The sequence below is a fragment of the Parus major genome, chromosome 1 (genome assembly GCF_001522545.3).
Source record: "Parus major isolate Abel chromosome 1, Parus_major1.1, whole genome shotgun sequence".
Lineage (NCBI taxonomy): Eukaryota > Metazoa > Chordata > Aves > Passeriformes > Paridae > Parus > Parus major.
Genome location: NC_031768.1, coordinates 86,330,146 through 86,343,622, shown reverse-complemented (window position 1 = coordinate 86,343,622; position 13,477 = coordinate 86,330,146). Strand labels below are relative to the sequence as shown.

At 39.4% G+C, this 13,477-nt stretch overlaps 1 protein-coding gene across 3 annotated transcripts in view; it reads left to right on the top strand.

The window, feature by feature from the left end:
- The window catches only part of PRMT8 (protein arginine methyltransferase 8), a 57,444-nt gene extending 54,293 nt beyond the window's left edge, over positions 1-3,151 (top strand). For all 3 annotated transcript variants that reach the window (XM_015621437.3, XM_015621427.1, XM_015621421.1), the window contains exon 11: positions 1,536-3,151. In XM_015621437.3, coding sequence (XP_015476923.1) covers positions 1,536-1,619 — 84 coding nt within the window. In that variant the 3' untranslated portion in view covers positions 1,620-3,151. The remainder of the gene's footprint in view (positions 1-1,535) is intronic.
- Positions 3,152-13,477: the final 10,326 nt, after the last annotated feature.

Genomic DNA, 13,477 nt, shown 5'->3' with positions numbered 1-13,477 from the left:
TGACTCACATTTTGTGATGCAAGCAGGCAAGGGGTTTTTCATGCTGTCACTGAAATCAGTGGAAAGATCCCTTCTGCCAACACAGGATGATCAAGAGTAAGTACTTCAGTTCCACATCTATGGGATATCACTGAGTGGTTTGCCACTCAGTGCCCAAGGACAGTGTAACGGGAAATTAGGTAGCACGTTTCAGCAGAATGCTTGTATGAACTCACTGATCAAATGTACTTTAACTCACTAACTGAGTGAAAGCATTGTTTAAAAATTATGCCATTCCACAGAAAATACAGATGCTTTATTTAAGACTAAAGCTACAGCATGATGGATATCACACTACCATGACTGCTGAAAACTTCCTGTTTCTCTGATATGGGCTGAATCCCTCTAGTGCTTCTTTTAACTGCTAAGGAGACTGTGAGAAACAGTCTGATAGACAACCTAGGGCTGGATAGAACAAGACATGAGAATTATGGCTTCTGGGAGCAAAAGTGGACTATTTTCTGCCAAAAATCTTGAGCAGCATCTCTTCATTTTCTATTACAGTAAACAGCAGTTAAAATAACCTGGTTATCCATCTATACAGTTGTAATTGATTAAAAACTGCATTTTTTAACTGCAACAAATCTTAACATTTCATTGTCCTCCTTTTTACATTGCTTTTCCATTTTTATACCAAATACATATTGAGTGTGGTAGTGTTGATACAGAGGGAGACGTTAACACAAAATGAGCTTGGCATTAAAACAAACACATTCACCTCTGAAGCTACTTGCTGGAAGAGGAAAATAATCTGATTCCCCACCCTTATGTTGTCCTAGGGGGACTGTAATATTTTCTTTTGGGTTAAATGTATCAATTTTCATTGTGGGGAAAAATGAACAAAATATGTCAAATTTGTTTGCATAGCAGTAAGCACATGAATGCAGATTTAGGTGCTAAAATTAATGTGCTCTTGATGGTTGTCGTAAGACAGAGAGGCCACCTTGGTTCAAAAGGATTTGTTAATGCTTTGTTCTTCCGAAACATGAAGTTTTTCAAAAGCTTGCATAGACACAGCTTCCTTCTGTAGAACTGTGTAGTGCCTCTTCCCTAAAAATGTGTCATTATAAGATAAAAAATGACTGAGGGCTTCTGCACAATGGGAAGTTTACTGGATCTGCCCTGGAACAACTCCTAGTGAGAAAGCTCTTTAGCCTAAATTAAGAAAATCTCAATGGGGAATACCCTTCAAAAGTTTCCATAGGATACATATGATAGCAGCATGTCAGAAGTTTCCTGAACCAGGAAGTAACCAGGACATTAAATCCACCTCAGGAAGGGTATAGAAATATGACCAAAGCACAGATTGTATGGTGAATGCTATTACACATCTTACAGCCTGTTTTCTCAGTGTTAGCACCATTTAAAAACAGAAGTTAGAAACCACCGCAGGAATCTCTTGAATCTGCTGATCTTTTCAACCCAAGCAATGATAACTGAATTAATACACTAAACTTATGGTCTTACTTACATGTTGCATTTAAATCTTTTTACAGCGTGACCTGGATTTCACAGTAGACTTGGATTTTAAAGGACAGCTATGTGAAATGTCAGTATCTAATGACTACAAAATGCGTTAGCAAGAAACCTTTCAGAGAGATGAGAAGGAGAATTTTATCAAGTCTTGAACTGCTGAGCTTCAAGCTAGGAACAACTGTTCACAAGATTATTATATTAAATACTAGAATGTTTACTCTGATGGAGGGTGGTAACCTGATCTTTCTTGCAGATAGTACAGGGGGCTGGGATCCCACTGTGAATGTACAGTATACAGAACTGTAGCTTTTGTTAAACATAGGAAAAAAAAATAAGCGACAGTCTTGAGTGTTCTGGTTAACTTTAGGATGGCAGAAGATGCATATACAAATTGTATTACTTACTGTGAATTTCTGGTTCTTCCAAGCTTTGCATGTTAAAGATGATTAGGGCAGTTTTCTCACTATGAAAGACTACTACAGCACATTACTGTGATAGTATTACTGGACTTATATTCAATATAAATGAATATATATATTGTACATGAGGAAAAAAAAAAGTCATTTCATAATAGGAATTTGTTTTGTGATTATTTAATTCTCATTATGCAGTTATGGAAAGATAATGATGTTACCTCTGGCACTACTCTAGGCAGTGATGTATTCCATTAACTGTCCAATGTTATAGCTTTGGTAAATATTCCATGCAAAGTGTAGATAAGAGCTGGGCATTTACAGGAAGTTCAACAATTATATTTTTGAATGTCCTCTGAAAATGCAGACCATTAGTTTTGAAATTCACCTTCACAACTGGATGTCTGTCAGAGCTTAAAAAAACATTAGCTTTTTATCCTTGAAAATATTCTGTTGTGAGTTTTTATAGCTGGATTTTGCATGAGACTTTCAGAAATCAGACACCTAGTATTTAAATGTGATGAATGCAAAGTCTCTGAAATGGTGGATAATTCATGCTTCATGGCCATGCCATATTTCAGTTCTTTGCAAAATTCTTAATACAAAATAATTTTAAAAATATAGGAATTAGTGTTACCTTTTGGTGATGTTTTAGATAAGTTTTAAATTGCAAATACTATTCTCAAGAGTGCAGTAATTTGCAGGAGCTAGTTAATGTCTTTAAAAAGAAATGTCGATGGCTTCTGATATTACTAAGATGTCTGTAGCTTTCCCGTCCCCTTGAGTCCCTTGTTTTTCGTACAAAATCTCCTGCTTATTGTTAAAATATTAAGTGCTTATAATTCCTCATATGTATGTATCAGGTCTTTTTACTATATGAATGTGGGCCATTTAATCACATGTAATTCATCAACAACTGCATCACCAGTCCTATCTACACATTTTCCAGTCCGTCTGGCATTAGGCACTAAATCATGTTCTATCTTGTACTGGATAAGATTGACTAGTTTTTTGCCTAAAGATATTTTTAATCACCTGCAAATAAAGCATACTTGAAGATGTATTTTGCCAGTATTTGTCAACTTCTCACTTTTTAGAAACCTATTTCTATTGATTTTCCCTCCACAGTGCCTCCATTTTCTTATGGTCTACAGAATATGGTCTAGGGATTCTATTGAATGGTATTTATGTAGAGTGAAATTAAACTGTCATTCAGCAGTAAAAGATACTATTTGCATTTAAGTTGATCACTGTTGTTTTAAAGCTTCTTTCATATTTTTGGATTGAGGATGAACAACTTTCCTTACAAAATTGAGTTTATCTGTCAAATATTGCTATCATTTTCAGAGAATGACTTAAGCTACTCTTTCAGTAATAGACTGGGAAAAAACCTTCTACAAGTCCCTTTCTAGTAACACTTCTGTGATTCTAGGAATTTTAGGTAAGGAAAACTACCAGAGTTTTGTTCAGGCCCTCCATATATATAAAATCTACTCAAACAATGTTTTTATCTTCTTTTGCCACAGAGATGAAAGAGGAAAGACTCTTACTTTGTTTGCCTAAATTATACTTTGAAAGTATTTTAAACCATCCACTTCTCTAGCCCACTACATGAATCTTAAATAACTTGAATATTAAAATAACAAAGAAGTGGGGAAAAAAAATCTCTCACCTTTTTTTTTTTTTTTAAAAAAACAAAAAAGATTCCCAAGGGTCTTTACTGAGAATGTGTCATTTATGCCTGACAGAAAGCACTGGTCAAGAAGCAGCAAAAAACCCCCACCTGATCAGAACAACTCATTAACCAATTTGAGAAGTATTTATGAACTGCTGTACATTGATTGCCCTTTCTGCCTCAACTTTCAACTGCTGATAGCCAAGTGTTGGTCTCTCTTCCACAGTGGTCACCTTGCCTTAGTACTTGAAGTGCCCATTCACTTCAGTGTTGCAGGATTACATCCTGACTGATGTTGTTAATGGCACATTTCTGAGGTGGTCACCACACCTCAGGCATATTCCATCCTGGAAAATTAGCTTGTGCTCTTCTTCACATCAAAAAAAAAATCATGTATTTCTCCATCACAGAAAGAACTGAGAGTACCTACCGGAGTGCTGAGTGTCTTCAAATCACAGTGATCAAAAAGCAAATTCATGCTTGCAAGGCCATTAAAGCTGTTACCTACCAACCAGGTTTTGAAACCACCAGTGAGTTCAGCACATAGGGTCAGTTAGGACAGCATTAGTGAAACAGGTATGCAAAGACCTTGCAGGTCAGGTGCAATCAGCTACAAGGCTTTCCTCAGCCACCCAAGTCCAGGTAGCTACCACAGAGTCTGAGCCTCATTTTCTCAAGCCTTGAATAAGAAGGTTTCTCATGGACTCCAGGATTGAACCAAAGCCACAGATTTTCAAAGCTTTGCATTAAAATATAATGACAAAATGACTGCTGAAACAGACACGTGTTTAAAATGTTTAATTCCCTTCCCACAAATGGGAAAAGAAGATCATGAGCTGAGGACAGAGCATGAGAAAGGCAGAAATACAGTATTTACACAAAAGACTGTCCCTGATGAGTAACACAGCACTGGAGAAAAGAGAAAGCATGTCGCTTCGGCCTTGACTCTGATCTTAAGGGAAAAGTATTAAAACTCTTCTCAGGGATTTTTCTGTCACTTGAAACAAAAAGGGGCATCCAAAAAAGGCTCCATGCTGAGCATGCCTCCAAAAGGCACAGTGGGCAGTTCACACTTGCAGTGCTTGGTAGGATTAAGGAAGCAGTCCCTAGCGTTAGGGGGGCCCCTCTGTATTCCCAAGGTTCTCTAAAGATCAGCATAGCATGACTCTGTTCTCATAAGAACTTATTCCCAGAACCAATTAGCCCTTGCCAGATGTCATTAGATTCAGGTTTGGGTTTTGCAGGAGTTGTTCTGGGGGCCTTTCTATGTGCAGAATTTGGGGTTTACAGCCTCTTAATACTGTCTTAGACTTCTAATAAGAGTTGAAACTGTCAAAAATGTGAACAAGAATACTACCCAAGATGATAATATTAACCCAGTAAAAACCAAGATGTGTTTTCACCACAGTGCTAATTTGAAGAGCCTTCTCAGAGATCATTTCTAATAGGATTTGCTTTAAATTTAATATTAATTCAGAAATTAATTTAACACATACAGATTTGATTACAGATAACTTTATTCACTTAGAAGGTAAGTTTATAGAGGATACATGGTATTCTCTGTATGTAATGAAGACTAAATCCCTGCTTTAGGAAGATTAGAGAGTACAGGGCTGACCTGCTGGAAAGCAGCTCTTCAGAGAAGGACCTGGGGATGCTGGTGGACAGCGAGCTGTCCATGAGCCAGAGGTGTGTCCTTGAGGCCAAGAAGGCCAATGGTATCCTGGGATGCCTTAGGAAGAACATTGTCAACAGGTTAAAGAAAATGATCCTGCCCTTCCACTCAGTCCTGATGAGGCGAATCTGGAGTGCAGTGTCCTGTTCTGGGCTTCACAGCCCGAGAGACATGGAGCTCCTGGAATGTTTCCAGCAGAGGGAAATGAAGATTTTGGGGGACTGGAGCATCTCTCTTAGGAGGAAAGGCTGAGGGAGCTGGGCCTGTTCAGCCTCAAGAAGAGAAGACTGAGAGTGGACCTTATCAATGTCTGTAAGTACCTTAAGGGAGAGTACCAAGAGAATGAGTCCAGACTCTTCTCAGTGGTGTCAATCAATAGGACAAAGGGCAAACGGCAGAAACTGATGCACAGGAAGTTCCACATGAGCCTGTCACTTGGTTTGTTCTGCCTAGAGGAGACTGAAGGGAGACCTCATTGTGGTCTTTAGCATCCTCACAAGGAGAAGAAGAGGGAAAAGTAGTGACCTTTGCATCCTTGCAGTCAGTGGCAGGACTTGAGGAAACAGCATGAAGCTGAGTCTGGGGAGGTTTAGGTTGGATATCAGAAAAGGTTTTTCACTCGGAGGGTGGGTGAGCACTGGAACAGGCTCTCCAGGGAAATGGTCGCAACACCAAGCCTGACAGACTTTATGAAGTGTTTGGACAACACTCTCAGGAAAATGGTGTGACTCTTGGGGCTGTGCTGTGTAGGGGCAAGAGTTGGACTTATGGGTCCCTTCTACTTCAGGATATTCTATGATTCCACAAGGAAGAACTTTACTGTGTGGTGACCAAACACTGAAACAGATTGTCCAGAGAGGTTCTGGAATCTACTTCCCTGGAAATATTAAAAAAAAATCACTTGGAAACTCATTCTGAGTAATGGATTCTAAGGAACCCTGCTTGAGCTGGGGGTTAGACTTCATGACCTCCAGTGGTCCTTTCTAAACCTAACTGTTCAGGGATTCTTTGACTTCCAAGAACTTAAACTCCCCAGACTCTCTGGGAAGCTGTTCCAGTGTTATGATATCCCTGTCTCACAGGGACACTCAAAGTTCAACTGGAATTTCACTTGTTTTAACCTAGGACTGTTGGTTCTTGTAACTTTAGTATTTTCCCCCAGGAAAAGGCTGGCTCTCTTTTTACTGTAACTCCCCATTAGGCACTGCGAGATACAATTAGTTCCCACTTTAGTTTCCTCAGGGTAACTCCCCTCTTCCCTACACAACCCATGACTGCATCCTAGCCTTTCATATGAATTATACTTGCTATCCACCAGAAATCCCTCCTCCTCCACTTTTCCTCCTAACAGTCTATGTTGCTGCTGTTACACAGTGCTTAACAAATGCATCTAAGGGTTTTGCAACAAATGTAATCCCAAGGATCACTATTTAAAAGAGAACTTTTGTTTTCTTACTGTGTTGGTTGCATTTTATTAGCAATTTCCATTGGCTTATAAGGTCTAAGTTTATGCCAATATGTGCACCTGCCTAGTTGGAATATTAAACCAGGTGATTTATTTTTCAATAGGCATGAAGCATTCACAGACTAGTTCCAACTTGAAAGTGGGAGGCTTTTCACCTTTTTTTGAAGCATTTCTTTTCAACATTTCTCAGAAGTCATCTCAGATCTTAATCTGCTAAGCACACAGGTACATGGGAGTCGTGTAGAAGACAAATCCTTTAGATGGCATCTAAACTTCCTAGAAATTAAGTGTAAATTAACAGCACCTACAAATCTTTTAAAAAAGCAACTAAAGAAATAAACCAGATGCTTCAGATCTGATAAAACAATATGTTTAGAGTAAAGAGAACATTAATCATCAGCTAGAGATTTCCCAGAAAACTGGTATTTCTGCACAGTATGATGACTCGGGTGAGCCAGGGCAGTAGTACGCCTACAGGGAACAAGAGTGTTCCCTGAAAATAGCTGCTGCTTCTGGGGATAGGCACAAAAAAGGTAAAAGATGTGTTCTACACAGTTGAGACAGAGAAAGAAGCAGACTACTGCTCACAGATGACTGCTAAAGCAGACCACCTGTCTCTTAGACAAAAAAAAAATTAATTATTCTAGAGTCCAGATACAACTGACAGGAAAGAAAGAGATTTTTATGATCTCAAAATTTTTGTAATCTCTGCTGTTCTCTTTCAGGCTTTACAAGTACCAATACAATTTCCCTGACTCCTTTTCTCTTTTCTTTACATGTTTGATATTTTTTTTCATTTTTTGAGTGGAAACAAACAATGGAGATTAGTGATGATGCAAACAACATGAAGATAGTATTTTTTGAGAAATCTTGGGGAGATACTATAGTGTGATTATGAAACAAAAAGAAACCATGTTAGCTTTGAGATAACAACTGCAACACAAAATCACTTCCTCAAACAACACGCAGGTTTGGGCTACAATCCAAGTCATTCCTCTGAATCATCAAGTGTGGTCTCTTAGAAGCACAGCAATCAGCAAGATCAAGCCTGAGCTGACCCCTGAATCTTCATGTGGAGAACAGAATGTCCTCTTTTGCAGCTTGGTTCTGTGCTTTTGTGTCCAGCAATTTCCCATTCACGCAAATGAACCACCGGCACTTCCAGTACAACACAGCCCTAGAACCAGAAATGTGACCTGTGTTAAGGTCACAACAGAATTCAATCACAAATCATACATGCCCTACCATGTTGATGCAGGAATATGAAATGGCAGCCCAGAAAGGCACGTGTAACTCTTTAACAGCAACTTGCAATGCTGATCAGTTAGCAGAAGCACTTTATCACCATAGTGGCATAATTCTCACATTTAATGGCATGACAAATCAATGTCATTAGCTAATGAGATATGATTGAAGCAAATATAATTGCTATTATCACCACCAAGGGAGTATTTCAGAAAAAAAAAGCTCATTATTTTGCTTGCTTCCCTATGGGATGAGTGTAGATAGCAAGAAACCTAAGTGCTGTGTGAAGCTGAAGCAGCAGCACGTGATGGATAACATTTGTATGTCAAGTAGCCAACAGAAAACACATGATGACAATACATTTTGAGCTATGAATTGAGGGTATGGAAGCAGCAGAATTTGAAAAGTGAAGGTATGCTTTACCAGTAAAGATGTGGAATAACTGAGAAAAGAACTTAAGAAAATAATTGGAAAACATTCAGAAGACTAGTAAATTGTCCTGACACAACCCACTAACAAAAGTAGTGAAGACATTAGGGCCTAACATTTTCTGGGAGGAATTTCCATTTGAATTCTATTGCTAAATGATACCATTAAGTAGGAATTCTGTTAAGCAGCAGGATGTCTACTCTCCATCTGGGCAAATTCCTAGACCCTTGCAACCTAATGTTCATGGATCCAAATGCAGAATTCACTTCTACTTGCCAGAATATTGTTACTGTGTTATGTTCTTCCCATTCTTGTTCCTTCACCAGTACTGGCATAATATGCTCTTTCATTTCCTTCATCTTGAGAAGTTTCTAGCTTGTACTTCAGTGTTGTATAGGATTCCCCTTGTAGATTCTGCTTATAAACCAAAACCAGACCTTTATCAAACATTTCCACTAAGCTGTCCTCATTTCTTACTTTCCTGTGTGTCATGTGTCCTTTTTACTAGAGTCCATTCACGTAAATGCCCAAGACAGTGAGGATAAATCCAGCTGGCCAGGAGATACTGCCAGTCCCACAAGACTTTGGCTTTACAGACAGCTAGAATTCTAGAAGACAGAAAGCACCACTATGATTTACCAATCTCTTGGAAACATCCAACCCCACTGCTGAAGCAAGACAAGCTGGAACAGGTTACCTATGACCATTTACAGTTAGGTTTGGAGTATCTTCAAGGATGGATACTCCACAACTTCTCTGGAAAACTATTCCAGTGCTTGAGCACTTCCAAAGGAAAAAAAAAAAAAAAAAAGAGATAATTTCTTGTGTTCAGATGGAATTTCATGTGTTTTAATTTGTGCCTGTAGCCTCTTCTACAGTCACTGAGTACTCCAGAGAAGAGTGGCTCCCTTCTCTTCATTCCCAAAGTTCATCAAGTATTTGCATTTACTGATAAGATCCCTCTTGAGCTTTCTCTTCTTTAAGCCCCCTGGGCCCAGTCATTTATCTGGTTTTCAGAGCAGTTTCTTGTCCAATTATCTAACACTTTCTCATCTTGTCAGTGAGGATGTTATGGGAGAGTGTCAAAAGCCTTACTAAAGCTGAGTTAAACAACATCCATTAATCTCCCCTCATCCATCAAGCTGGACACCTCATTGTGGAAACTATCAGGCTCATTATGCACAATTTCCCCATTGTAATTCCATGCTGATTATTCCTGATTACCGTCTTGTCCTTCCTGTATCTCAGAATGGTTTCCAGGTTTCCTAGCTGTCCATCACTTTCCCAGGAATTGTGGTAAGGCTTATTGCTGTATGGACCCTTCTTCTTGCCCTCCTGGAAGACAGGATGGACATTTGTTTTCTTAGAGATGTCTTGCACCACAGAGTGCTTTAGTAACACCCTTAAATGCTCTGTTGCAGATGTCGTGGTGGTCTTAAATTAACTGCTAGGCTTTAATGTAGGTATACAAAGCAGACATGCAAAATGGTGTGCTTAACTAAAATGCTATTTGTTTGGGGTTTTTTCCATCAGTTCCACCAAAATGTAGGTTGTAAGGAAACCTTGGTGGTTTCTAGTCCAAGAAGATATTTCCTCAAAGCTATGTCAAATCACTGTGGCTTTTTGTAAAACCTGTTCTGAGAACTTCCAAGGACATGGACTTCATAAGTTATCAGCAAATTGGATACAGATCCCCTTCACAATAAAACATGCCTAGCTTATTTAGCATTACATTTTGAAACTTGCCAGCAGTTAATTTTTAATCGTTTGATAGATGTCTGTAATTGTGACTTCACTTTCTTGACCAACAGCACCCTACAGAAATCTAAGTACGATGTGTTTGCACACCTGCATTGTCTGCACAGCAATGACAGAAAGGTACATTTAGCTACTGTTCTACACAAGAATCACGTCAACAAGGAACAAATATAAAACAAAAAATTCCACTATTTAATCATCTGAACAGCACTCAATTGCTGTGCAACATTCCCTGCATGGGACAAGCCACAAGCAAGGGCTTCACACATCTTAGGTGAATTTAGTAATTCCTTGCACAACCTCCCCTGGGGCTTCTAATGACACAAATTATTTCAGTGTAGAAGGTGACTCTACAGAGGGTTACAAATAAAAATGCCTGTTACATACCTGTAGAAAGTTTCACACCTGTCATTCATCTTTCTGACAGAAATGTCATTTAATGCAAATCAGTTTCTCTGTCAGAACAATACTTTTAAAAGTCCTGTCACTGAGAAGCTGCATTAGTGATTTATGCCTCATTTCAGAGGGATGAGCAACAGCCTTATTACAGCTTCATAATATAAATCCATACAATACGGGGTTTCTATGACAACTGATGAGCCTTAATAGCCTAGATTCAAAGGACCTTGTTCAAAACTGTCAAGTAGTGCAGTTCAATGCAGTTCAGTCATTTGCACCTGTAAGAACTGGGGGAAGGCCATGCAAAAACAGAACTGTTCACTCAGGCTCTCAGGGGAGTCATCTGAGTTTTGCAGCTGAGAGCCTTCCTTACCTCTGAGCCACGCACTGTTAGTCCTGAGGCTTTTCAGCCCCCAGCAGTGGTATCCAAACTGGATTTTGGCTGCAGAAACACTGAGCTCCTGAGGCTGCCTGAGAAACATGGTTCACATCCAGTTCAATTTATTAATATTTAAAGATGAGGTTACAAAGAGGTAAGACAATTAAACACCTTCTTGGTGCTGAAAATGGGCTGCCCACCCCTCTAGACTTCTTTTCTCAAAAGTGTGATTCTAGCTGTGTTTTCCACCCATATCCTCCCACTAACTGTGTTACTTGTCAGATTTTGCTGGGCTAGTTCAGCTCAGTAACACAGGAGAAAATTCTGTCTTTTTCTTATTTTCTCTATTATTTTTTTCCCCTTGAGATTCTGCCAAGGCCTTAAATGGCTTGTTGCAAGGTTCTACCAAGTTATAAAAGGTAAAATGGAGGAGTAATGACTGGTAGCACTGGAGAGTTACAAACCTACCTAGTACTCTTCCCGCTGAAAACAGCAGCACCTGAGCTTTAACAGCAGCTATACAGTCACATAATATTCACATTCATAGACTTAATTTGCTCTGAAAAGGTAAGATTTAGGTGTAGTGCTGCAGCAGCACTGAATCCTGCAAATAGGCAGACTGATGTTCCAAAGCTGATAATACTCACTTTGCAACAAGGTCATAAAGGAGACAGAAAAACAAAAACAAAAACAAACAAGATTAAGCTGGATATGGTGACACAAGACCTAAAAAAGCACACTATCTGTGCTCTGTGCAAAAGAACACATATCTCACAGTGTGAGGCAAAGATGGCACAAGACAAAACACAAGGCACAACACAATATGTCATAGAGGGATGGTAGCTGTGGCTGCTGATCTTCCCTTCTGCAAGTCCAGCCAAAACCTGAGCTGAGTAGGTACTGCAAAGATGCAGATGCATACACAACACACTAATGTCATCAGCCACACAAAACACAGCAGGATCTTCACCATTCATTACCCCCCCACACACACAAACAGCAGCTCAGGTAATGGGAGTGCTTGTGTAAGATTCAGGTGTGTTACTTGAATGTCTCGGCTCCACAGAATTCCCTACTCCCTTTCTCTTCGACCCATGAAAACCAGACATTTCCAGTGAGAAAGCTCCTCTGAATCTGGATTTTTCTTGTAATGATTGTTGTGCTCAGGAGAAACGTGGCAGAAAAGGCACTGACAACTGCAGAAGCTGAACACAGATGTCCAGAATAGCTGGACTTGTTTGAAACACTTCCCTCTTCAGTGTTTGAAAGGAAATAAGCAATGCTTATCTGACTAATCCAATGTCCTTCAACTTCTAGTACATTTGGAAGGATTCAGTGTCACTGCATACAATATTTCAGATTAGTAATAGAAATGAACTTTTATACTTGCCCTGTAAACTTAACCTACTGAGTTGTTTTTTTTCCCTTGAGAAGTCTATTTTCATCAGACAATAACCAGGTGCCTTTTACTAGCTTCACATTAAAGGAACTTCAGTTGTTTGATGTGTAAACAGGCCAAAGTGCCCAACTCCATCTTTTTTTCAGAAGCGTATGTGAGTGCTATTGCAATTCCTGTAATTTCAATAATCAAAAAGACCCATTATTTCAACAGCTGTGGATGAATTCAGGAAGTTGCCACTGATGAGCTTTATGAGCATGTTTCTGCTTTCTAAAACAAGCTTCCACTTGTGCAGATGATAAAGTGGATTTTTTCCGAAATGATCTCACATGGTAGAAAATTCTGCCAATATACGGATGTTGCAAACAAAAATGGTCCCAAGTTGGGAAATTTTACTTGAGTTAATTTACTACCAAAGTACACAAATCTTTTATCAATGATTGAGATTCTGGGGAAAGAAAAAGAGTGTAAATCATTAGACAAATGTATTCATGTACATTTTTTCTCTCCTCTGCTCCTGAGTTTCAGCTTCCATTTTTTTCACTATGGGGTCAACTCTGTCAGAAGTTGTCCAGGGAGCCAACAGACAGCACAGAAGTTGTGGGGCTCTGTATAATGCCTTCTGCCACCCCAAGTAAGATGGTTTCAGCCATTAAATCCCAATGCTTCCAGTTGTTCTGGGCTTAGGGATGCCAGCTGTCCTGTTCCTCATTTGTCCCTGGTCCAGCATGGGGTGTGACCACTGACTACAGCTCTTTCAGAGGCAAACTTGCTTCTGTTCCTCACGTATTCCTTGTGTGTGGAGCATTCCCATTTTAACAGCTGCAGATTACTCCTTAAATCTGGTATGTCAGGAGGTGCTGTACCCTTCTCTCAGGGAGGTTATACTGTGGAATGATTTTTTTTCCACTGTTGCTCCATTCACATCTGGGCAGGCTGGAACCTCTTTTGATAGGCATACAGTAATTCATGGACATCCAGTTCCAAAGGGTTAGGAACACTCTGTTATATGCATGCAAATGGACTTTGTATTGTGCATATCCAAGTATCTGTCAGTATTGGGTTCCTGACCAAGCAGAGAAAAATTTCTCCCAATGAAGAATTGAAATGGAAAAATTGAAAAAT